This window comes from Dasypus novemcinctus, chromosome 20 (assembly GCF_030445035.2).
Source record: "Dasypus novemcinctus isolate mDasNov1 chromosome 20, mDasNov1.1.hap2, whole genome shotgun sequence".
NCBI lineage: Eukaryota > Metazoa > Chordata > Mammalia > Cingulata > Dasypodidae > Dasypus > Dasypus novemcinctus.
In genome coordinates, this window is record NC_080692.1 from 33636152 (window position 1) to 33660359 (window position 24208).

General features: G+C 46.8%; 1 protein-coding gene across 3 annotated transcripts in view; it reads left to right on the forward strand.

Annotated features, from left to right (window-relative positions):
- ETV6 (ETS variant transcription factor 6) overlaps nt 1–23882 on the forward strand; it is a 243737-nt gene extending 219855 nt beyond the window's left edge. For all 3 annotated transcript variants that reach the window (XM_058282802.2, XM_058282803.2, XM_058282804.2), the window contains 4 exons: nt 1297–1842; nt 15155–15297; nt 16526–16626; nt 19983–23882. In XM_058282802.2, coding sequence (XP_058138785.1) covers nt 1297–1842; nt 15155–15297; nt 16526–16626; nt 19983–20088 — 896 coding nt within the window. In that variant the 3' untranslated portion in view covers nt 20089–23882. The remainder of the gene's footprint in view (nt 1–1296; nt 1843–15154; nt 15298–16525; nt 16627–19982) is intronic.
- Nucleotides 23883–24208: the final 326 nt, after the last annotated feature.

A 24208-nucleotide genomic window follows, 5' to 3' on the forward strand; every position in this document is an offset into this window, starting at 1 on the left:
TCATGTACATCCTTGGTGAGATAGCTCTAGGAGCAGGCACAGCCAGAGTCCTCACTCAGATGGGTGTGGAAACCTGTAGAAAATTCCATTTTCATGGACAGATTTCTATGTCCGTCTGAGCCTTGGCAAGGACTCCTAGAGCCAGCATCCTGGCCTTCCCCTCTGCGCCGCCCCCCCCCCCCTCCCCTGCAGAGTACTTCTAGCTACCTCTGTTGCTTTGTCTTTTTTTTAAGGTACCAGGGCCAGGGATTAAAGCCTTGACCTCATACATGGGAAGCCGGCACTCAACCACTGAGCCACATCTGCTCCCCTGAGTTGGTTTTTTCTTTGTTTGCTTGGTGTTTGTTTTTGTTTTGTTTTGTTTTTAGGAGGCACCAGGAACTGAACCCGGGACTTCCCATGTGGGAAGCAGGCGCTCAGCCGCTTGAGCCACATCCATTTCTCTGCTCTTGTTGCTGAGCTATGTACGCTGCTGCTGCTGCACTTGCTGAGCTTGAAAGTTCAAGTGGGAGGGGGTGGAGGTATTACTGGAGTTGTTCATCCATCCCTTTGCTTACTTACCCCTACCTGCCTCGAAGCATTTGCAAGGTCTCAGCACTGAAGGGCAAGGTGCTCCTAAAAGGTCTTTCAAGCACAACAAGACTGTCACTCTGTAAACTAGGGCCACTGCTCATTCTTAGAGCAGGTTTGGACCCCGGGTTCTACATACCAAAACAGCAGCATAGTATAATCCAACTGGTTCTCATCCCCTGGCTCTGTGACCTTGGGTAAGTTACTTAAGTTCTCTGTGCCTCAGTTTTGTACCTGTAAAACAGGAGTAGTCAGGGCAGTTCCCGCTTAGGCATGCTGTGAGTTTTAAACAATTTAACCCAGTGCCTAGGATATAGTAATTCTTAATCATCATCATCACTATTATCATTCATACCAACAACAACTTCTGGAAAAAGAGGATACTTAAAATTTGATTATGAAAACACAAGCCAGTGAAAGTGTCTAGAGAGAAACCCCTAAAGACCCCACTCTGAAAGCCACCACATAGAAGGTTTAAGTGATCCAAAGAGAAAGAATGAAAGTGTGGCCTCATTGTGTTCAGAAGGCACTAGCAGGTGATTAATGGAATGTCTGTAGACATTCTTAGCTTGTCTAGCAGTAGGAAAAGAATTCCAAGTACGTGCAATTTTGTTTTTAAGCATCGGGGGAAGAAAGATGCTGCACAGCCTGCTGCGTTTAGAGCCACAGCAAAGGCCCTTCCCTGACCATTCACGGGGGTCTGTGATTGTCTTCCCTTTCCTCCAGATAATTGTGTCCAGAGGACCCCAAGGCCATCAGTGGAGAACATGCACCACAACCCTCCCACCATTGAACTGTTGCATCGCGCCCGGTCGCCCATCACGACCAACCACCGGCCTTCCCCGGACCCCGAGCAGCGGCCCCTGCGGTCACCCCTGGACAACATGATCCGCCGCCTCTCCCCCGCCGAGAGGGCGCAGGGGCCGAGACTCCATCCGGAGAACAACCACCAGGATCCCTACCCCCTGTCGGTGTCCCCCATGGAGAACAATCACTGCCCGCCGTCCTCCGAGCCCCACCAGAAGCCCTCCAGCCCCCGGCAGGAGAGCACGCGGGTCATCCAGCTGATGCCCAGCCCCATCATGCACCCTCTGATCCTGAACCCCCGGCACTCCGTGGATTTCAAGCAGTCCCGGCTCTCCGAGGACGGGCTGCACAGGGAAGGGAAGCCCATCAACCTCTCCCACCGGGAGGACCTGGCTTACATGAACCACATCATGGTCTCCGTGTCCCCGCCCGAGGAGCACGCCATGCCCATCGGGAGAATAGCAGGTGAGTGGGGACCCACCACCACGGCAGCACCCGGGGAGGCCTGGCCCAGCCCCGCTCTCCCCTTCCAGCCTTGTCACCGGCCCTGTCACTAGCCTCACGCCATCCCCAGTCGGGTGCCCTCGGGTGAGGGCAAGTGGCGGCTTCTGCCTGCATCAGGCGAAACCCCCGATGGGCTCATCAGTGAGCTGCTGGCATGGATGGAGCCGTTAATGAGCCTCAGAAATGTTCAGAAGCAAATGTCCTGCGTCCAGCTGACAAGGAGCATGGCATGAGAATCATGGCTAAGCGAAAACATTTAAAATAAGAGGTTTATGAGCATGTTAATGGGCCCGTACTGAAGCTCGCGGCAGCTAAGTAATGACCAGCCCAGCATAAAGAACCTTTGTCTGGGATTCAGGCCTGTAATTCCATCGGTGGGCAGTAACTCAGCAGAGCCTTCACCTTGGGAGGGGTTAGGAGAACAGAACACAGGACTGGTGTTCCAGGCAGGTGCTGCCCTGTCATTGGGAGAGAGGCAGCCACTCCCAAATGCTTTCTCTTTTGTGATGTCAAGCTCCAATTTGCTTGCCTAAGGCAAGCCATGAAACCAGTGAACAAATCTGCACATTGTAGTTTTGTTCATCTGTCCATAATTTGCATGAAGTCATCCTTCCAGAAAGCTTAATCCTCCAACCATTTAGCATGGTTAGCTCTTTTCCTGGCATGTCTCTCCATTCAGGAAACGGGTGTTGAGCACCTGCTGTACAGATCAACACATTAGGAAGTTGGGGAGATAGAGCTAATTTAACACATGGCCTCTTTCCTCAAGGAATTTAAAACTTGGTGGGAAAGGCCAATGTGAAAACCACTAACTAAGCTATAAGGTCCAATGAAGTAAATCCTGGGTCTCATTCATTCAGGCCACAAGCATTCATAGTACCCACTGGGTGCCAAGATAATAAGGTGCCATGGGAGCAGAGCAGAAGGGAGGGCTCCTTTTGACTGGAGGAACCGAGGGAGGTTTTTCAGGGGACAGAGCTGGATATTGAAGGCGATTATGCTTTCACTGGTGGGACAGAGGCAGGAGAGGACACTTGCTCAAGGTAAGGTGAGAAGCTCCCCTTCTTCCATCTGCTGATACCAGGACTCCCTACAGACCTGCTCTAACTGCACCTGCCTTGATTCACTGTCTTTTTTTTTAATTTAAATAATTCATTCCTAACTTTTTCATTGGTCCCATGTGTACCTCCAGTATTGCCTCAGTTCTGTTTTAAATAATTTACCTCAGAAATGCTGAATCAAGAAAAGAAAATGGCCAAGAAATGTGACTTATGTTTTTTCAAAGACCATGAAAAATTAAATGATACATGCCACTTCAGAATGGTCCCACAGGGGTAGGGGACAGGGAATGGGTGTGGTATACATAAAATAAGATTAGCCATGAGCTAACAGTTGTATGGCTGGATGCGGGATGCACAGGGTTCATCCCATTGTTTTCTCTACTTTTACGTATATATTAGAATTTTTATGTAATAGAAAGAAAAACTGTGAAAAGAAGAACAGAATCAAACAACAAGGAGCTCAGAAGCAAAACAGCTCAGGCAGAGCTTGTGAGTTTCTCCAGATAATTCTAGAACGAGGATGGGGTCAGTGCTCTACTGTGAATAATAAGAATGGCTCGACTGGCACTTTCCAGGCAAGACCCTTCTTGTGTGCGTGTGGCAGGTCTCATCTTTCACACGGTCTGGGCCGCAGTACTTGGAATTTTGCAGATAATTTTTTTACTAGTTTTTAATTCTCAGGGGAGCTCTTGGAGGTTGCTTATTACTGCTATCTTCACTTTATGTGGAAGGGGAAATTCAGCCCCAGAGACAAAAGGCCTTTGCCAAAGATCAAGTACAGGTGGGGGGCCGGGGTCTGCAGGATTCTCCTTGCTGCCTCTGTTTGCTGCTTTCCGGGACCTGGCTCCCACGTCACTGTCCCTTGTGCCTGCCTCCTCTATGATGCTGTCTTCCCCATAGGACTTCTTGGGAATCTAAGATAAGCCCATAAATCAAGAAAGTTAAACTGTTTAGGGGAGTTATTTTTGCCCTTGTGTCACAAGTTTTATAAATTTCAAATTAGTATCTTAAAATTATACTACTATGTTTTTTCAATCTTCTTTTTTTTTTTCACTGCCCACCCCCCCACCCCCACCCCCCACCCCGGGATGGCTCCCTCCTCTGTCTGCTTGCTGTGTCTCCTCATCTTCTGTGGGAGGTACTGTAACCAAACCTGGAGTGCCCAACCGCCTGAGCCATATCCACTCCCCCTGACTGCATCATCTATTTGTTGCAGCATCTACTCATTGTTCCTTCTGTTCCTTGATGCGCTTTCGATGTCTGCTCATTGCGACATCTACTCATCGTCTTTAGGAGGCACCAAGAACTGAACCCGGGACCTCCTGTGTGGGAGGTGGGTGCCCAACTGCTTGAGCCAGTTCCACTCCTCAATCTTATTCTTGAATATCGAAATTGTTTGATAATGAATGCAGTCTCATCAGTAAGAAGGTCCTTGGAATATCGTACCAACCGACTGATGATCTTTGGTGCATCTCTCAAGAACACGCAGGAAGGGGAATCTAGGCTTTTCTTTATGGCTCTAGGGAGTCAGAATTTTCATGCAAAATAAAAACAAGGCACCTAGATCCTTTGGGGGAATGTGTTAACTGTTGGAATATGACACAGTCCCTTACAGCTGTTCATTATTAATGCTTTAATGCTGTCTTAGTTTGCTCTGCTGCTATGACAAATACTATATAACAGGTGGGCTTAACAACAGGAATTTATTGGCCTGTGGTTTTGGAAGTTAGCAGCCCCCACCGGGGGCAAGGCTGTGCTTTCTCTTGGTGCCCGTAGCACTCAGTCCTTGGGGTGCCTCAGCTTGCAGCCCTGCCTTCTATAACGTGGAGATCTTCTTTTCCTGTGGCTGCTTTTCTGGTTTCTACTGACTTCCGGTTTCTGGTTCCTGTCAGTCCTTCTCTAACCGACTGTGCCCAAATTTCTTCTGCTTATCAGTACTTGGTTAACATGGATTAAGGGCCACCCTGCTTCAGTTGGGTCACACTGGAACTAATATTAACCTCTCCAAAAGGTCCTCTTTACACTGGGCTCACACCCACATGAATGCAGATTAAGAACATGTCTTTGTTGGAGCATATAATTTAATCTATCGGAAATGGTATATTAAAAAGCTTTTAAATCCCCAAATGTATACATTTACTAATTTAACTAAATCCAGGATTAACTCACTTAACTCAAAGGCATTGTTTTTCTCAAGGGTAAATTAAGAGGGTTGAACTGGATGATCTTTAAAATTCCTTCCAGCTCTACACTTAGCCTTGATTTTGTAACCCTTCACAGACAACTCATCACAATTCCAGAAGCCTTGGTTTCATTTTGATACTCTCCACTCCAGTCCTCCAAGTGTAATTTTTGACTACTCTGTTTCTTGTAACATTTGTTCTGTTTATTGGAAGTTCAATGCATTGAGCGATCCCCTCCTATGATGTAAAGTTCTTTTTTTTTCCCACAAGTGCTAGCTGTACTTTTATTTATTTATTTTTCTTTATTTTTTAATGTTACATTCAAAAAATATGAGGTCATAATATACTCCCCACCCCCCTCGCCCCACTCCTTTGCCCATAACAACAACCTCCTCCATCATCATGAGACATTCATTGCACTTGGTGAATACATCTCTGAGCACCACTGCACCTCACAGTCATTAGTCCACACCATAGCCCACACTCTCCCACAGTCTACCCAGTGGGCCATGGGAGGACATACAGTGTCTGGTCACTGTCCCTGCAGCACCACCCAATACAACTCCAACCCCTGAAAATGCCCCCACATCACATCTCTTCCTCCCACTCCCTACCCCCAGCAGCCACCATGGCCACTTTCTCCACATCAATGCCACATTTTCTTCTATTACTAATCACAATAGTTCATGAATAGAATATCAGTAAGTCCACTCTAATCCATTCTCTATTCCTCCATCCTGTGGATCCTAGAATGTCCATGTCCACTCCACATCTATATCAAGAGGGGGCTTAGATTCCACATGGATGCTGAATGCAATTCTCCTGCTTTCAGTTGTAGGCACTCTTGGCTCCCTGGTGTGGTGGTTGACCTTTTTCACCTCCATTTTAGCTGAGTGGGGTAAGTCCCCAGAGTGTAGGAGCTACAAGTCTGTTGAGGCCCAGGGCCTGGCTATCACACAGTCAGTCCAGAGATTCAGATTCCCTGGGTATACATTAAACCCTAGCACCAACTACAGTTCCCATAAAAGTAACAGGAGAGGCTTGTGGACAAAGATTACATCTGAGTTCAGCTCCATCACAAAGAAACACAAACTCCAAAGTAGGGCCAACTGACATGGCACTGAACTCCATCTGCCATGACCATAGAACCTATGGGTCTCTGCAACCCTCAGAATAACCAATACCTGGGGTTGCATCTACTGTTATCTGTCTCTGGGACTCTGCTCAGGAGTGCATAAGGGCAACCCCTCTGATAACCTCCCAGCTCTTTTTAGAGACTCATAGCCATATAAACTCATTTGTCCTTTCCATTTCCCCCTTTTATTCAGGTCAAAAAGCATTTTTAACTCCTGGTATTATATGTAGACTGAGATATCCTGCTGGTCCGAGTTGACCCTCTTATTCAAGGTCATTTTCTAGTTACATCATCAGCTGGTACTTGGTAGTAATCCCTCGGTACCAGGGAGGCTCATCCCGGGAGTCATGCCCCACGATGGGGGGAAGGCAACACATTTACATGCTGAGTTTGGCTTCGAGACTGGCCACATTTGAGCAACACAGAGGCTCTCAGGAGGTAACTCTCAGGCACCCTGCAGTGCAGCTCTAGGCCTTGTTCTTATTTCAGGTGCACAGGCTTACAAGCATAATAGTCATTAATATCAAGGGCTCATTGTTGGACCTTTAAGTTCTTAAAGTGAGCAATGTCACACTGATGTGTACCACACCTGGAGAGTGGAGGTGGGAAACACTGCTAGGAAAGTGATCCAGAAACAACCAAATTTGTTGTCATTCAGGTATAACTTGCTTGGGTACACTACGTTTTATGCATTTGGACACCTCTGTGTCTAAGGCACTGTACTGCGTTCTTGTGGGGAGGTATAAAATGCAATCTATCATCAAAGATCAGTAAAGCATAGCACAGTTAGCTCTCAAAGTGCAGTAGGTGATAAGTGCCTTAGACAGCCATTATGTACCACGGGAAGTCAGGGAAGGCTGCATGGAGGAGCTGGCTTTTGCTGGGCTTTGATGAATGCTTAGAATATGGATTAATGTAGAGTAGAGAAAAAGAAGTCATTCCAGATGGAGCAGACTCCAAGAGCAAAGCAAGACAAGGCCCATTGTATTTTTCTTATTTTAGTTAGAAATGGAAATCAAGACTCAATCAAGGTCAATTAAAAATCCACCCTCTTCCATTATTTTTTTTCCCACTTTTTAATGTCTCTGAAATTGGAATGCATCACACAATCAAGGAATTATTTGCAAATTCATGACAATTTGCTTTGGTGTAGGTACCATGTAGAAAAACTAAAATAATCAATAAAGGAAATGCAGTAGGTGGTAGACAGTTTAAATACAAACCACACATTAGATCTATTTATTTTTTTTTTTTTTAAAGATTTATTTTTATTTATTTAATTCCCCTCCCCTCCCCCTGTTGTCTGTTCTCTGTGTCTATTTGCTGCGTCTTGTTTCTTTGTCTGCTTCTGTTGTCGTCAGCGGCACGGGAAGTGTGGGCGGCGCTATTCCTCAGCAGGCTGCTCCATCCTTCGCGCTGGGCGGCTCTCATTATGGGTGCACTCCTTGCGCTTGGGGCTCCTCTACGCGGGGGACACCCCTGTGTGACACGACACTCCTTGCGCGCATCAGCACTGCGCATGGGCCAGCTCCACACGGGTCAAGGAGGCCCGGGTTTGAACCGCGGACCTCCCATGTGGTAGACGGACACCCTAACCACTGGGCCAAAGTCCGTTTCCCTAGATCTATTTAAGTATAACATGTGACTTGTTTTTAAAGGTGTCAAAGGATAAGAAGGGTTGTTATTAAGGGTTTAACAAGTTGGAATAGCTAATGTTCATGGGAGGGAGTTTAACATGGGGGAGTGAGGCAAGACCCCGGGGTTCTATTTTTTATTTAGTAGTCAGTGTTGTACACAGCAGTGAGCAAGGTGCTTCTTTCTGTGCTTATTTTCCATTTATCCTCCTCAGAAAAAGGATTGCTTGTGGTGGTGGTGGAGAACTGGAAGGAATATCTGTCAACCGTCTAGCATTTTCTCAATCTACAAGAAGTTTTACTGGCCTGTGTCCCACTAGGGTGTTTCATAGCCAAAGAGTATATTGGCAGGAGCCCCTGTAGGCTGATGAAGCATAACCCTAGTGACGCCGTGAATCAGGTTTTCGGTACCTGTGGAAATTTGTTCTTAGAATTAGATGATTTCAAAGCTGGGAGGGCCCTTTGCAGATGCAATGGGATCCAGACTCGTCAGGCGGCCCTGCACCTCGAACCTCTGTCCAGCCTTCTTGCTCTCACACTGGCTTCCTTTCTGGCCTGGCATCTGCAGCAGAGACGGGGGATACAGCCCCCAGGACCAGTCCAGCTACCTCCTGTGTCTTCATAACTCAGGTTTCACTGGAACGCAGCCACGCCCGCTCCATTCCTCCTGCCCGTGGCTGCTTTCGCTCTGCCACACAGAACTGAACAGTTGTGACAGACCCCGTACGGTCTGCAGAATATAAACACATGCCGTTTGGCCCTCTACTGAAAAAGATTGCTTCCCCCTGGGCCTAGAGCATTGTTTATTTGTATGGTCAGAGTATGCCTGGAACCACAGACACTGTCTAGAATGCAGGAGTAGAAAACACTGTCCCTGCTCTCAAGGACTTCCTTCCTTTACTGTTGTGGTGATGAGGCAGGTCTAAGACATGGGAAGAACATTAGCAGGTGATATGAGAGAGGAGACAGGCCCTGGACTGCAGGCTGTGTTTGTAGACCTGTCCAGAATAGTTACAATAACATAATTAGCATAAATAAAATACCACTAAGATAAAGAAATGGTTTCTTTGTACACTTGAAGTATGAATTTACTGATTCATTCATTTACTCAAAAAATATCACACATCTCTTGTGTCCCAGGAATTGTTCTAGGAGATGGGGGCATAGCATCTTCAAATGCCAGATTTTGTCTTTGCCAGCACAAGGCAATATCCATCTTAATTTGTGCCATCAAACAAATGAAGCTCCTCCTTTGGTTTTAGTGAGACAGCCAGGTCTTAAAAAAATTTTTTTTACCATTCTTCATTCACTTAAGTCCTGAGCTGCCAGATTTCCTGTCTGCTTGTCCCTTCCTTGTCCTTAATCCAGAAATCAGTTCAAAAAGCAAGATTCATTGGTAAAACTGAGAAATGTTTTATAATGCATCCATACCCCAAAAGTGGGGACTTGAGATGTCTGTACATATTTGGTGGTTCCAAGTCCATGCCCTACCCGCATAGAGAATATTTCACTTCTTGTGTTTATCTCACGACTTTTAGGTCCCTCAATTTTCTTTGCAAACCTGAACCTCTCGGTTGGTTAGCTGGGTGCCCCGTCCCAGCCTGTGGCCTCTTGGCTCCTCTCCCCTCTTACAGCACCCTTCCTCACAACCCTTTGGATCCTTAAAGGATCCTGGATGTGAATTCCCAGGCCGCACTCAAGCCTGAGCCAAGCAGAGGAGGGAGTCTAGGTTCCAGCTGCGGGCTTCCTCTCACCATAGGGCGGGAGTTTCAGGTGCCAGGGTTGCCCAGCCGTGCTCTACGCCTCATGCAGCCAGAGGGGAAAAGGCCCAGCCCTGTGTGAGCCACCACTCCTCTGCCCTGGTGAAGCCAGGAGCAGAGCGTTGTCCTCTCTGCCTCAGTGTCTGCGTCCCCCAGCCTGCCACTGCACCCGTGTGGTTTCTGTCTTCCTAAGCCACAGCCAAGCACAAGCAGCTGCCCACTGTAAACACAGCTCTGCAAACAGACCCAGGGCTGGCGGCACTGGTGTTACCAACTTAAGGCTTCTAGGCAGTGGCCCCTTTGGGAGGGGCAAGTGAGCCTAAAGGTTGCCAGCGCGGTGTGTCTTTCAGCAAGTTTCTCAGCCGTGGCACTCTTGCTATTTGGGGCCAGCTCATTCTTGGTTTGGGGTCTATATTAGCCAGGGTTCTCTAGGGAAACAAGCAATAATATATCAAGGTATCTGTCAATAGCATGCGATTCTATAAGTCTCTCACGCAGCCGTGGGGATGCACAAGTTCAGGTTCTGCAGGCAGGCTGCAACCAGGGGCCCCGATGAAAGTCCAGTGAAGATTCTCGATGAGTTCTGGGAGATGATGGCTGTCCAAAGACGAGCTGGGAAATTCTCAATGCTGGAATCACTTCCCCTTTTAAGGCATTCAACTGATTGGGTTAAGCGTCACTCATTGCAGATGGCAATCTATCTCCCTGACCGATGTAATTATAACCAGCTATCTATGATTTACCATGGCAGTAAAGTCAATGGTGACTAAAGTCCATAAATGCCCTTGTATTACAGTTAGCCCAGTGCTTGCTTGACCAAACAACTGGGCACAATTACCTGGCCGAGTTGACACAAGAGCCCTAACCATCGCAGGGTCTGTTTCACGGTGTGCCTGGCCTCTCCCCACTGGATGCCAGCAGCCACCCCCACCCTGAATCATGGCGACCAAAAACGTCTCCAGACATTGCCTGCTGGGTCTTGGGGGGCAAAATCACCCTGAGTTTAGAACCTCTGCTGTAAAGCACAGTAGCAACCTTTGTGTGTGAACCCCTTCTGAGTTTATTAATTTTTAGGTAATTTTAAAAATTCAACACTAGTACTCGGTCTCTGCCTGTTGGTGATTACACCCATGGAACTCTGGTTTATAGGCCTATGTTTAAAATTCCATTTAGACAGTTAAAACAGCACAAAGTTACTTTCTTAGCAACTTCCATGAAATTTAGATTAACCATTATCATTAAACATTCCCTTTGTCGATAACTTAACTCGCCTACTCAAATTTTCTAAAAGTCAGTGTTGTCTAGCATGGCTTTTTTTTTTTCCTTTAGAAACCATGTTATGTGTGAATTGCCCATTTTTTACAATCTCTGCTCAATGAGTTTATACAATGAGTCTCTGGTAGGAGACAGACGTAGGAGTGAAAATATTTCTTAACCACAGGAAGGAATTTTTTTTACAATGCCCTTTAGCTGTGGATACTCAGGGTTCCTCACCCAGCAGGAAGGAAAGAGCTCTTCCTACAATTGGAAAATGGCACTTCATTGGCACTAAACCCTTCATAAACTTCCTCTCATGGAAGAGACTGTCCAAATACTGGACATACGTGTAAGTAGCCACATGCCTTCAGATGGAAGAAAGTCCTTTAAGAGAAATGCACTTAAAATAAATATCTGGTGATGAAAGAAGTTTCCACATGCATGTTCAGGTATTTTGTATCGGGATGGACTTTTGTTTATAGAATTTGTGTGTTTTATTACATAGTATTGAGTATCGTCACTGATGTTTGAGGAACATCTTATCTGTACAAACATGGGTTTTGATGAAGCTGAAAAATTGCTGGTGAACTAGGGGTAACGGCCACCAAAGGATCTACGAACCAACAGAGGGCCTACCTTTTCTTTTCTTTTTTTAATTAAAATCTTAAAACCAAAAATAACCCATGTGGGTTGAACTTCAATTATAAAAAGCAGTCATGTGGTCAGGGTAGTTATTTTTATCATCTGGGCATGATTTTTAACTAAAGAAACAAAACAGTTAATAGGGTTATAAAAGCCACTTATACCCTGAGCTTGAAACAGCTACTTTTTGCCACATAATTCCTGTTGCTGCCTCCATTAATAAGTAATTCAGTACATTTTGAACATCAACATATTGTTACTACTCAGCTAACACTGGCTCTGCTGGATGAAATGGCACTTAAAATGACCAACTGGCAGCTTGTTTGAGCTTACTTTCACCCTTATGGAAGGGAAAAGTTTGTAAGCTGTGAATGTTCTGGGGTCTTATAGGTCAAGTCTGTTTTCTGGTAAACCTGCCTTTCATTTACCATCCATGTACCATCTAGATCACCCCTTTAGATCTCTAGATTTCCTTTCGCAGAGGGTTTCCTAAAGGTCCCTGTTTGATGTCTCTGAAAAACCAACACAGTATATCCTGGGCCTGGTTAAGGCCTTACTTGGACAGATGACCCAGCTTGTGCTTCACCACTTGTGAGAAATAGAACACACCAGGAGAATAAAAGAGGTGCAACTGAAACAAAGCAGTGGGCAGGTTCAGCTCTGGGTGAACGTCTTCCCTCTGGAGCCCAGAGGACGGCCAGTATAGCTCTCACCTTCCTGTGGGCAAAATTTCATTATACCAGACTGCAAAAGACAGCCAAGGAGATTCTTTATTATTACGTTTTATTAAAGTGAACACGCTGGAGAATTACATTCTAATCCAGAAACCAAAGGTGTCACCAGCCTGTTAATAGTGAAAATTACTGTAACCCTGTAGGAAGACGAGGAGTTACGCACAGACCACCTTCTTTCACATGCCTTGAGAGAGACTTAGATTATTCTCAGTCTACGGTGGTGTGGAACACTGACTTTGCAAGGTATTTTATTTCTGTAAGGTTGCTGGTAATGCCCCCCCCTTTCATTTCTGTTTTTTGTTATTGCGTCCTCTTTTTTCCCTGTAGTTAATGTTTGTTGATTTTCGATCTTTTCAAAGAACCAATTTTGGGTTTTGTTGATTCTCTCCATTGTTTTTTGTTGGTGTTATTCTCTATTTCATTTACTTCTATTTTAATCTTTAGTATTTCCTTCTGCTCATTTTGGGTTTAATTTGCTCTTCTTTTTCTAGTACCTTCAAGTGTGAGGATGTTACTGATAGGAGATCATTCTGCTTTTCCATGTAAACACTTTAGAGCTATACATTTCCCTCCCAGCACTGCCTCTGCTGCATCCCATAAGTTTTGCTGTGTTGTGTTCTCATTTTCATTTGTCTCCAGATATTTCCTGATGTCTTCTTTTACCCATTGATTCCTTAAGAGTGTGTTGTTTAATTTCTTCTTATTTGTGAATAACAGAGGTCTTCCCTCTGTTACTGATTTCTAGCTTCCTTCTATTAAGGATATTTTGTATGATTTCAATCTTTTACAATTCATTGAGAGTGATTTTGTGACCTAATTTCTGGTGCCAGGGTTGGTGCCCCTGCTCCCTGCCCCATTGCACCCCACCTTCTGGCCATGAAGAGCTCAGCTAGCAGGTAGATAGTAGTAATAGACGGGAGTGGTCAACTTCTGGTGTTAGAATAGGATTCAAACTTTTAAGACCGCTGCCACGCTGTCCTTTTCCAAAACACAACAAATCTTGTATTGCATTAATTTTTAGACACAGATAATGGGGAGGGGGAGGAGGAGGGCAGACATAGTAAGGGATACTGAATACTTAAGGTCATTTAAGTTTAGTGGTAGACCTCTGAAAGAGTAATCTCCCTGGAAGACGTCAAGTTTATGACAGTTCATCTGCTGTCCAGAGAGGAAGTCAGATCTCACAAAGGATGCACTAAACAAAGTTAAACCTTGCTCTGGAAAGCCCTAAAATTAAACCTTGCTCTGGAAAGCCCTAAAATTTTACCAATATATACTCATTAAACAGTTTCTCTGAATAGAAATCCCATCAGGAAGGGTGACAGCACAGGCTGTGGAGTCACGCAGAGCCTAGAGTCCTCCGTGCGCCACCTACAAGCTGTGCCCTTCAGTGATGAGTGAGTAAACCCTCTAAGCCCCAGCTTCCTCGTCTGTGAAGTAGGAATAGCAACAGCACCTGCCTCCGTCATGCGGCGGTGAGGTCAAGTGCAGCTGTGCTTCGGGAGGTACGCAGCACAGTGCCCGCAGCTAGCGCCTGGTGACTATGGTGTGTTTATTACTTTCTCTTTACATGCATTATCAGTAATACAATAATCCTGTAAAGTAAGTGTTATTTCCGTTTCATAAACGAGGAAACAGAACCTCAGAGAGCTTAATAAAACTAACCCAACGTTACCGGCTGAATTTCCCTTGTAGATAGACTCCAAAGAGGGGTGTATTTCTGGCTCTGGGATACGAATGTATTGGCTCTAAGATCTTCAGGTCCCAATTGGACAACCAAGCCTCACCCAACATACTTTACTTTAAGAGCCTGAATTCAAATCCCAGGGAACTCAGGCCAGTTATTTTCACCTCTGCAAGGATTAGAGATAATGTGTGTTAAGTGGCCAGCACATACCTTGTGATCAATAATTGATCACTTTCTACCAGGCTTTCTGGGTGATGCCATATGGCCAGCCCCTGGAAACTGGTTCCTCTTACCCTCATTTGGAGGCCAGTCCAGCCTCAGCTAACCTGGAGGGTTCACATCTATCCCCCTCCCTGTCAAGGCTCTGCTGAAGGACAAATTACATACCTTTATGGCACAAAGCCAGAAAGCCCCAGAATAAGGAAAGGGTGTGCCAGTCCACAGCCAAGACCCCAGACCTACTAGCACAGTGTCTGGTAAGGTGCTTAAGAATGACCAGACATCACTTCTGCAAATGGAGAAAGTGGTTGTTTTTTTCACCCTGGGTTCCTTTCTACCATGATTCCATTATAACAATGCAATTAAAGGTCTCCAAAATATGCTATAATGAGAATATATCTGTATTTTTTTAAAACTATGCTAACGTAGTTTTTTTTCCCCCACAGTTGTTCATTCATCACTCTTCCTTTTCTGCTATTTTTTAGCCTACCCCAGTCTTCTCATCTTTATCCATTCATCGCCCACCAACACAAAAATAATCTAGCACCAGCGTTTTCTCCACACCTCTCTCTCTGGAGCATGGAGACGCCCCCTGCTTCCCCATTCACCCTTCCGGCATACTTCTAGCCCACACGCTCTGCCTGCTCCCCATTTTTTGCACAGGCACTGCTCAGGTTCAAGGTACTGATTCATGACCACCGAGATCTCACTGCGTCCTGTCCAGGCCGCCGTGTCCTCACACTGGCCCGGGCAGTCACCGAGGCCTCTGCCGCTCAAAGGCCACGCTTCTCCAACGCCATCTCGCTTGACCTCTGCGGACCTCAGCTTCCTTCCTGTGGATTGAGGAAGCTAGACAGGCAATTTAAAGCATACAAAAGCAATTGCTGGGTTGTCTTCTGATGTCTTGTTTGTGCCACAAGAACCATTCTCAACAGTGCTTTCTCGCCTTTTTCCTCCCTAGACTGTAGACTACTTTGGGATTACGTCTATCAACTGCTTTCTGACAGCAGGTACGAAAACTTCATCCGATGGGAGGACAAAGAATCCAAAATATTCCGAATAGTGGATCCCAATGGACTGGCTCGACTGTGGGGCAATCATAAGGTAAAGGGCACTAGATACTTGCTGCATAAACTAATGCCAGTATAGAGTCTTTACCACTGGATTGGAGGATAACTGTCTGTCTTCTGCTTCCTAAATCTGCCTGTAATTACCTAGTTTATTCCTCACTGGGCAAACAATTAGTTGCAAAGGGAAGGAAATAATTAAATGTGCCTTTCCACCTGTTACCTATGCCAGGTTCCCTCAGGTTGCCTCAGCACATCCTGGTTTGATGGGTAAGCCCCCTCCCTACCCCCTTAACCCAGCTCCACCCTCCCACCCACCACCACAATTAGGGGCCAGCTAAGAGGGAAGCACTGCAGGGACTCTACAGCTCACAGGGGAGTTTTAGAAAGTGTCACTTCTGCTCAATTCGAAGCTCCCATGTTCACAAAGGCCCATTTCTATCTGGAAACAACTTAGACTCTGACTTGAAAATATCCCATTTAAAAGCAAACAGTGCAAGAAGAAGTACAGTTGCCCTCACAATTTTCCAAACTGGGAAGAGGGAATGGCCTTTGAAAGAGAACATCTGTTGATGTAGAAAGTGGGTGACCACCCTCTGAGCCACACCTCGGACAGCTGGGTGTGGGGCCAAGCCTGTGAGCAGTGTGGTGACCGAGGCCAAGGCAGGTGCTGCCCAGTCCCTGCCCAGAACGGCGGCCCCTGACCACCCACAGCAAGGCCCCCAGGACAGACACCTGACCGTGTGGGTCCCTGAGGAAGCCCGGCTGCAGCTCCCCCCATAGCCCCAGAGCCCCTGCTTCCTGCATCCACAGCAGGAGGTTAAACCAACCTGACAAACAAGAAACACCAGTTTGGGAAAGGTTATTGGAACAGCAAAAAAAAAAAAAAAAAAAATAGAAAGAAATGGTGAGGGCGAGTGGCTCCGAAGTTGAAGGCTGACCCAAAGACGAGGGGAGCCTGCAGGAAGTTCCTCGGGCAAAGCAGAGAGCCTCTTGGGACAAGGAAATACGGGAGGTTGCCGGGAGACTTGCTTTATTAGCAAGAGCTCCAAGATTTCTAACAAAGGGTGATCCACCTTGGGAGGAGACCTTGGTGGCTGGACGGAGAAAAGCGGAGGGGTGGGGATGAATAGCCTGGAAGGCAGCAGCGTAGCAGGTAGCCGAGAGCTGCTGAAGAGCTTTGATTCGAATGGCTCCCACAGTGCCTTTTCTGAGGTTCATTTCATTGTGTCGTTTTTTTCTCTCTCCCTCCTTTGAACAAACAGAACAGAACAAACATGACCTATGAGAAAATGTCCAGAGCCCTGCGCCACTACTACAAACTAAACATTATCAGGAAGGAGCCAGGACAAAGACTGTTGTTCAGGTAGCACTTCCTGTTTCTCCTTTCCTTCTTTCTGGAGGATTTTGTTTTCTTTCAGTAAGGGGGAGGGGAAAATCCGTGAAGATCTCTGCTTGCCTATTGGATACCCAAAGCCATCATTGTTACAAATTAGATACCAGGTGCTCATTTGTTAGAATTCAAGAAAGAAAAAGTATTTTGGTTTTTATTTTTAGTTACGCATTTCCTGAAATAAAACCAAAACTAAATAAACATAATCAGACTCACCTTTAAAATAATACAGTGATCAAATTATAGTCTCTGGCACGGAGCAACCAAATTCATGTTGTCAAGGGCAAAGGAAGTAATTAAATCTAGACTCCAGGTTACCAACCCTGTGGCTATTTTCTAAACAACTATTTTTCAAACTGCAGGTCAGGACCCACTGATGAGTCATGAAGTAGGTTTAATGGGTCAGTAACAACTTTTTTAATGATATAGGATAGGATTGAAAAGAAGAGAATAGAAAATATCTGACCATAGCACACAAAGTAAGAGTTACCACTGGTTCATGAAAATTGTGTTTCTGATGTGTATGTGTGATGAGTCATAAAGTACAATATATTTCTTCTAATACATCATAGTTAAAAATTCTGACAGCCACTGCACTAGACATTCCCTTTCCATAATTCTTCCCCGCTGATGGAATTCCCACCATTTAGCCTACCATATAGATTGTGATCCCTAGTACAATATAAGGGAGGAGAATTAGAAGAGGAAGGAGGGATCTGAAGGACCAAGCAAGAGAGGTAGAAATAGACTCTAATACTGACAGTAATTGACATGGTGGGACCGAGTCAATGGTTGGGAGAAGAAGACATCAACAAACCTGACCTTAGATTACAGGTTTTGGCAGATGGGACAGGAAAGAGTGACAGGAGGTGCTACAGAAGTGAATTTGGAATTATCTACATATAGGTGGAAGTCAACACTATGTAAGAGAAAATCCATTCACAGGAATAAGTATTTATTAGAAAGAGCAGAGCCCCTGAGGTGTAGCATCAGGAAAGAATGATAACTTGGTGGTGAAACTGAGACCTTCAAAAGAAACAGAAAAGCTTGTTCAAGAAATGGAAGCAGAATGAAATGAAGTTAAAAGACAGCCCTCCTTAGTCCTTGGCACCCTGTTCTTCACACTCTATACTTTCTTCTGTATGAATTGGTTAGACTCTTAAATTGCTATCTCTACCTCTCAAATCTCCCTGAAATTCCAAATTTGAATCTTCAAGAGCTTCTTACAGGAACTGTCTACTTGACTATCATGTTAATATCTCAAACACAACGTGTTCAAAACAGGTCTTCTTCACATGAAATCCCACCCAGTCTCTGTGTTACTCATCACTGGCATCACCAGTGTTTTAAAGCAACCCATCTTGAAACTAAAGTTATCTTTGACTTCTCCTATATCTAAGACAGTCATTTTGCTGGATTTTTCATTGGCCATTCAGCACCATTCTCACTCTGTTACTATATTGCAGGGGCTGGAAGCCAGGGAACTCTATTTTCCAAGATTTCTTGCCGGCAGGTTCCAGGTCAGAGTCAATTACCAGTACTCTGATGAGATTTGGAAGGCGGAAAAAAATCACAAGCATTGTTACTGCTTCTCTTGCAGTGGAGGCTCATGTGTGGCTTCATGATTTAGTCCTGGATTAATTTAACAATTTCTTTCTACCTCTGGTCTATTCCCCTGCCTCCCAAATTCATAATACCACTGCCAACTGCCCTCAAACACTAGTGTGATTTCCCTTTAATTTAGTCTTTATAATCCTGGACTCTGTCAAGGCCCACCTCAAGTCAGTTGCCCTTCATGAGGCCCCCTTGAACTGCTCTAACACACAGATATCTTCTATCATCTCTTAGGATCCCCTGGCCCTTAACTACTTTGTGTTTTACATTTTTAATGGTTATGTGTGTGAGATCCTTCTCCACACAAACTAGACTGTAAGCTTCTAGAGGGTAGATGATAGTTTATATTCTGTTTTGTACCTCATGGAGACTTCAAGAAATATTTCCTGGCAAGCCTGGTGAAAAATAGAAGAAGGAAGGGGTAGGTTGGAGGGCCAAATACAGCATTATCTATGGACTTGGCCTAGAGGAGTCATTAGTGACTTCAGATGTTGAAGGAGAAGCTCTAGCTAGGGAATGATAGTAGAAGACAGGGCACAGATGCCACAGATTAAAATAAGTGTTGGAAGCCAGACTTGCCACAGAGTGAAGGCTTCCTGGTATGAGACCCAGCATGTAATCAAGTGAGGTGTTAAATTGTGGGTCATCTTTACAAGATTCTAGACAATGAGGGAGGGAAGATTTCGGGGTGGACCAATGCCGGCAAGAATGAGTAGGACTTGGTTAGGAAGAGAAAGGATTGGTGTTCCTGATAAGGGCAAAGGTAAAGGTTTGGAGGAAGACCTGAGCCATGTTTTATATTCCCATGCTAGTCAATAGGAGAAAATAAGAGTTTCCCGGGTAGAAATTGTAGATGGCCCTGATGGGCACGCCAAGGAACACAGCCTTGACTTGATAAGTGGTGGTTTGTAGACTTTTGAACATGGAGTGGCGACACGAACATGGGTGTTTTAAGACAGTTCATCTGGTGCAGGTCAGAATCTATGGGAAGGGAGGTGAAGGCACAAAGGCCAGTTTGGAGACTGACAGGGGCCTTCCCTCGGTAAGCACAGAATATCTACAGTCAGGCCACTTGCTTCACCATGTAGGTCATGGTTGAGATGTCACTGATGTCACTTCCAAATGAACCCCTTGGACCTGAAGGTAAGGCTTGCTGTATACACCCAGCGGTAAAGGAAGATAGACTAAAAGAGACTAATTGCCAGCATTTTGGGAGGATCCATGATAATGCTGAAAAAGATTCTCTCTTCTTTTTGCCTTTCCAATTTTCCAAAAGCACCACTAACTTGCCCTATTATAAAAAAATTTCCATTCAGGGTCTAATTGTATCCTTTGAGTTAAATTCAAGTTTCTGAATACCATTCACTGGACTCACAGTCTGGGATGGAAATTCTCTCTCATGGGTCTTGGTAGAATCGTTCCAAAAATAAGAAATCCAAAACAGTGAGCAATACCAGGGTCTCATCTCCCCGTATTGGTACACAAATAACGCGCCACACGGTGGGCTCGGGGGCTGCTCTCGACCTCAGTCCTTAGCCCTTTCTGTAGTTGTCTCACCAGTTCTCAGGCCGTCGGAAGAAACGGCACCGTGTCCTAATTTGCCCCACGAATGGCCCGGTCGGGCAGCTCTGTGAGATGACGGGGCCTTTCTAAGCTAGAGTTTGGGGTGAAGGCAACTTGAGGAAAAGGTAATCTCTTCACTTCCTTTTCCACAGGTTTATGAAAACTCCAGATGAAATCATGAGTGGCCGGACGGACCGTCTGGAGCACCTCGAGTCCCAGGAGCTGGATGAACAAATATACCAGGAAGACGAATGCTGAGGGAGCCAAGCCACCAGCCGGGCAGGCGGCGGCAGGGGACACCCGCCCACCAGGACTGCTGGAGGAGCCGGGCGGGCGGGCTGAGGGGAGTCGAAAAGGAAGAGACCCGGACACGGGAGGGACACTCCCCCCCGCCTCCCAGGAGGGACCCCCAGAGCACCTTAGACAAACCACCCAGCGCAGGCGGGGCAGGCGCCAGCGCGTCTCCTCCTCTGGGATCTCTCCTTCTGTAATTCCTCACCCTTCCACTTGTCAGTTCCATGGCGTTTTTGGTTTTGTTTTTAAGAACATGCAGTTTGACTTTTCATCATTCACATAGGGGAAGACATCTGAGGTGGTTTTCCTATGGAAATATATATCTATTATATATATATATTTTGCAAATCTCACCAAGGGCGACAAGCCCAGCCGGTCAGGAAAGAATACTTGCCAGCGGGCTCAGGATCAGGTTTGTTTCTGTTGCTGGTGGGTCTTGGCTGGGGAGGAAAAAAAAAAAAAAGATAAAGTGAAAAAGGGAGCTCTTTCTTTCTCTCTCTCTCTCTCTCTCTCTCGCTCTCTCCTTCCCTCTTTCCCCCTCCTCTCCATCCTGCCTGTCCTGGAGCAACAGAGTTCAGCCTCTTGGAGGGTGTCGGGAATTGCTGGCACCTGCCCAGAGTCGGTGACCCGACTGCTCCGTGACCAGCACCCCATGTCCCGGCACGTGGCCGCCCGCCCATCGTCACAGATGCTGCCGTCCTCCGGAAAGATAAGTGCTAGCCCGCAGGCCGGCCCTAGAAGGCCGGGGAAGCCGCCTGGCCCTGCGAGGGCGGGCTGAGGAGGCGGGGCGGCCCAGTCACCTGCAAGGCCCCCGCGTCCTGGGGTCAGCGGGCACGTGCTCAGAGGAGAAAATCTCCAAAGACCCCCCGGGCCTGGCAGCCCTGAAACGGGGTGAGAGTGTTCTGCCGTGGGGACTAAATTTCCCGGAACAGGCTCTTGAGGCCGCAGAGAGCAAGAGGAGGTGTGCCCCGCACTGCTGCGCAGGCCGCCGGCGGCCGTTGCCCTCGCCTGAGTTCCTAAAGGCCTTTGCAGCGTTTGCCGCCTCCTGGCGGGCCCAGGGCGCTCAGAGGGGGGCTCCCGGGGCAGCCTCGCAGCCGCCCTCCAACCCGGCAGACAGCAAGTTCCTTAGACACATTATTCCTTCCCTGTTTCCTAACTGTGTGGGAGAAAGGACCCAGTCGTGGTTCTTTTCCACCTCAAAATAAGGTTGTTAGCATCTTGTGAAATGAGGCAAAAGCCTGTCCTTAGTACTTTTGATGACAACGTATTTTTGGAGAAAATTTTTCAGGTGTTTTTTTCCTTGCCTAGCCTTCTAATGGACTAATCCAGTGTAGGGGCACACACCCGGTAGAAGGAGTAAAGTCTTTTTTCTTACCAAAAGATAAGGCCTCCCCCCACCCCCATCCTTCTCTTTCTGTTTCCTCTCCTCAGCTGGGTGAGGGTCTCTCGGCTCCTCGCTCAGCCCTCGCCGTGGGGAAGCAGCCAGAGCCCCGGGCTCGCCCACGAGCTGCCCGTTCTGAGTTGAGTCAGGCACGTAGAGGTCGAGGCACAAGAGGCCGGAGGAATTCCTCCCTGGCCTTGCTGACAAGGACCCCGGCCGGGGTGGGGAAAGGGGGCAGGTGGACCGACTGTGGCTGGAGGACACGGCTCGAGGAGCCCATCGTGGCTCTTGGGTGTGCTCGCTCCCACCTCTTACAGGCAGACACACTGGGCTGGCCAGCCTGCCCCCCCCCCAGGAATGCTGGGCTTGCGTGAGGTCAGGGAGCACCCGTGTGGGGTAGGGGGGACCCCATTATGAAGGGTCTGGTCTCAGTCGGCTTAGATGGTGCTGAAGGTCCCAGCGTGACTTTCAAGACTGTTCACTGTGATACATTTTCCCACCTGTAAGATGACTGATGATGGAGCTCAGAGGAGAGAGGAAACCCAATCCCTGCTGTGCGGCGAACGCCACTGAGCCTTTACCGAAGAGCAGTTTCGGGGCTGGCGAGGGGGAAATCAGAGACCGGGGCCTGAGGTAGCCCTTCCCAGGATTAGGACTTCTTGTTCTGGCCACTTACCCGGGTAGGAGAGGTCAGGATCTTACCAGTCAAAGAATCTCACGCTTGAGTTTCACAGGAAAATTCCTTATTGCCCCAAGGATTTCTGTACTTAAAGCAATTCCCTATGAGGATATGTAAGACTTACCTAAAAGAAAGAGCAGAAGGTTCCAGTGGAGTCTTATTTTCCATTCACCTATTACCAGTAGTGGGCTTCTGGTGGTCTCTTAACCGCAAACGTCCTCCTCATTTGTTCTTAGAGGAAAGACCCGGACACAGTGTCCCCACAGACCCTAGAGGTCTCAGACTCAATTTAACACCCCTTCCCGAGGGCCCGGCCATACCCGTGAGGCATTCCCAGTGGCACAGGCACAACACGTGCCCTGGCGGGAGCATATGTCCTACCTGCAAAATCCATCAAACGTGAAGTAGCTGGTTTCAACACTAAGTGCTAGGGGTGAGGAAAATTTCACCTGGGGCCAAATTAAAACCTCATCTGACCTCTGAAGAGGTGGCCTTTCCCTGTTGTCATCATGGGAATATTCTTGGCTCACAAAACCAGAAACCAGGAAAGGAAAAGGCAGAGGATGAGCAGTGCAGGGAGAGGCGAGCTGCTTCCAGCTGTGGCAGAGGGGTCCTCTCGGAGTTCTCCAGCAACGCTGAGTTGGCCGGGTTGCCTCCTCACCATCAGAAAAAAAAGCAACACTTGAGAAGAGGCTGTGTTGAAGGGGATGTTATCTCTAAGATCTTTCTGCCCGAGTCACATGGTCCAACCTAAGAGAGCATCACCAATGTTCCAATAGGGGGCCCCTACAGGAAAAGAAGACTAACAGATGGAGGGATGGCTCCTTTTCACGGGTTTTACGTTGGGAGCCCTCTGGTCCATTGTCTTTACACTGATAGCGCAACCAAATGAGAATGTAGCTTTAGCTGAAATTTAAATAGCTGTGATGGAATTTACCTAAATGTCTAAGTGACCACCATTTCCACCTTTTACTGCCTGGGAGCCAATATTTTTGAAACAACTCCCTGTCACAGAAGGGAAACCTGAATATCAGAGAGGGAAGGTGACTTGTCCTGGGACAAACAGCATGCCCAGGACAGAACTAGCATTGAGCGCCAGCCAAGCCTTACCCCCTTTTTGACCCAGTCCCACCCAGGAAGCTGAACATAAAAGGTTTGAAAATATACAAAGAACAAAGGGCATTTTCTTTGCCCAGTCATTTGGTGCTAGCCAGAAGCTTTTCACCCACTCAGCCTGCTTCTCTTCTGAGCAGAAACCTGGAATCAAGGGCATGCTACAAGGAAGCCAGTGAGGGTTGGGGATGGGGAGCACAGTAATTCCTGCCTGTCCAAAAACCACAGAAGACTAACCTGATACGCCACGGCCCCCTCTGCGTCAACACTAAACAACTGCAAACTCCCTGACACTTTCACACATGCCAACTGAACATTCTTGAAGATTTCTCTTTGTGACTGCAACCACCTGCAAACCACAACGAATCTAGGATTTCGTTTTTCTTTTTTGTTGTTTAGTTTCTAATCTCTTGTTTATGAGGTGTGGGGTTTATAAGGGACTGAATCAAATGAATGTAACAAAAAAGAAAAAAAAGCAAAACAAAAAAAATGCCTTTTCTCAGGGCCAGTGAGTTGCAAATAATTTTTAAAGAAAAGCCTATAATTACATCATCTCAATAAAAAAAATTTTTTTATAAAAATAAATGAAGTCCCCGGTTTCTGTTTATAATAATGGGAAATGGCGTCAGAGAGACAAGGTGCCCTGATGAGGTCAATCCCATTTCCAGTCAGTGACAGTATAAAGTGCAGACCTGCTTTTTCACTGGCAGGAAGCCTCCATTACCGAGAGGTCTGCAAGGCCGTCTGTAGACAAGTGGCACCAGGAACGTCAGCAAATTCAAATCCGAGCAGTTTCCACAGGTGGAGAAACTTGCCAAAAGGAACCCTGACAGAGAAGCTTGGCTGCTGTGCTGTGCTGTGCTGTGCTGTGCAGTGCTGTGCTGTGCTGTGCTGTGCTGTGCTGTGCTGTG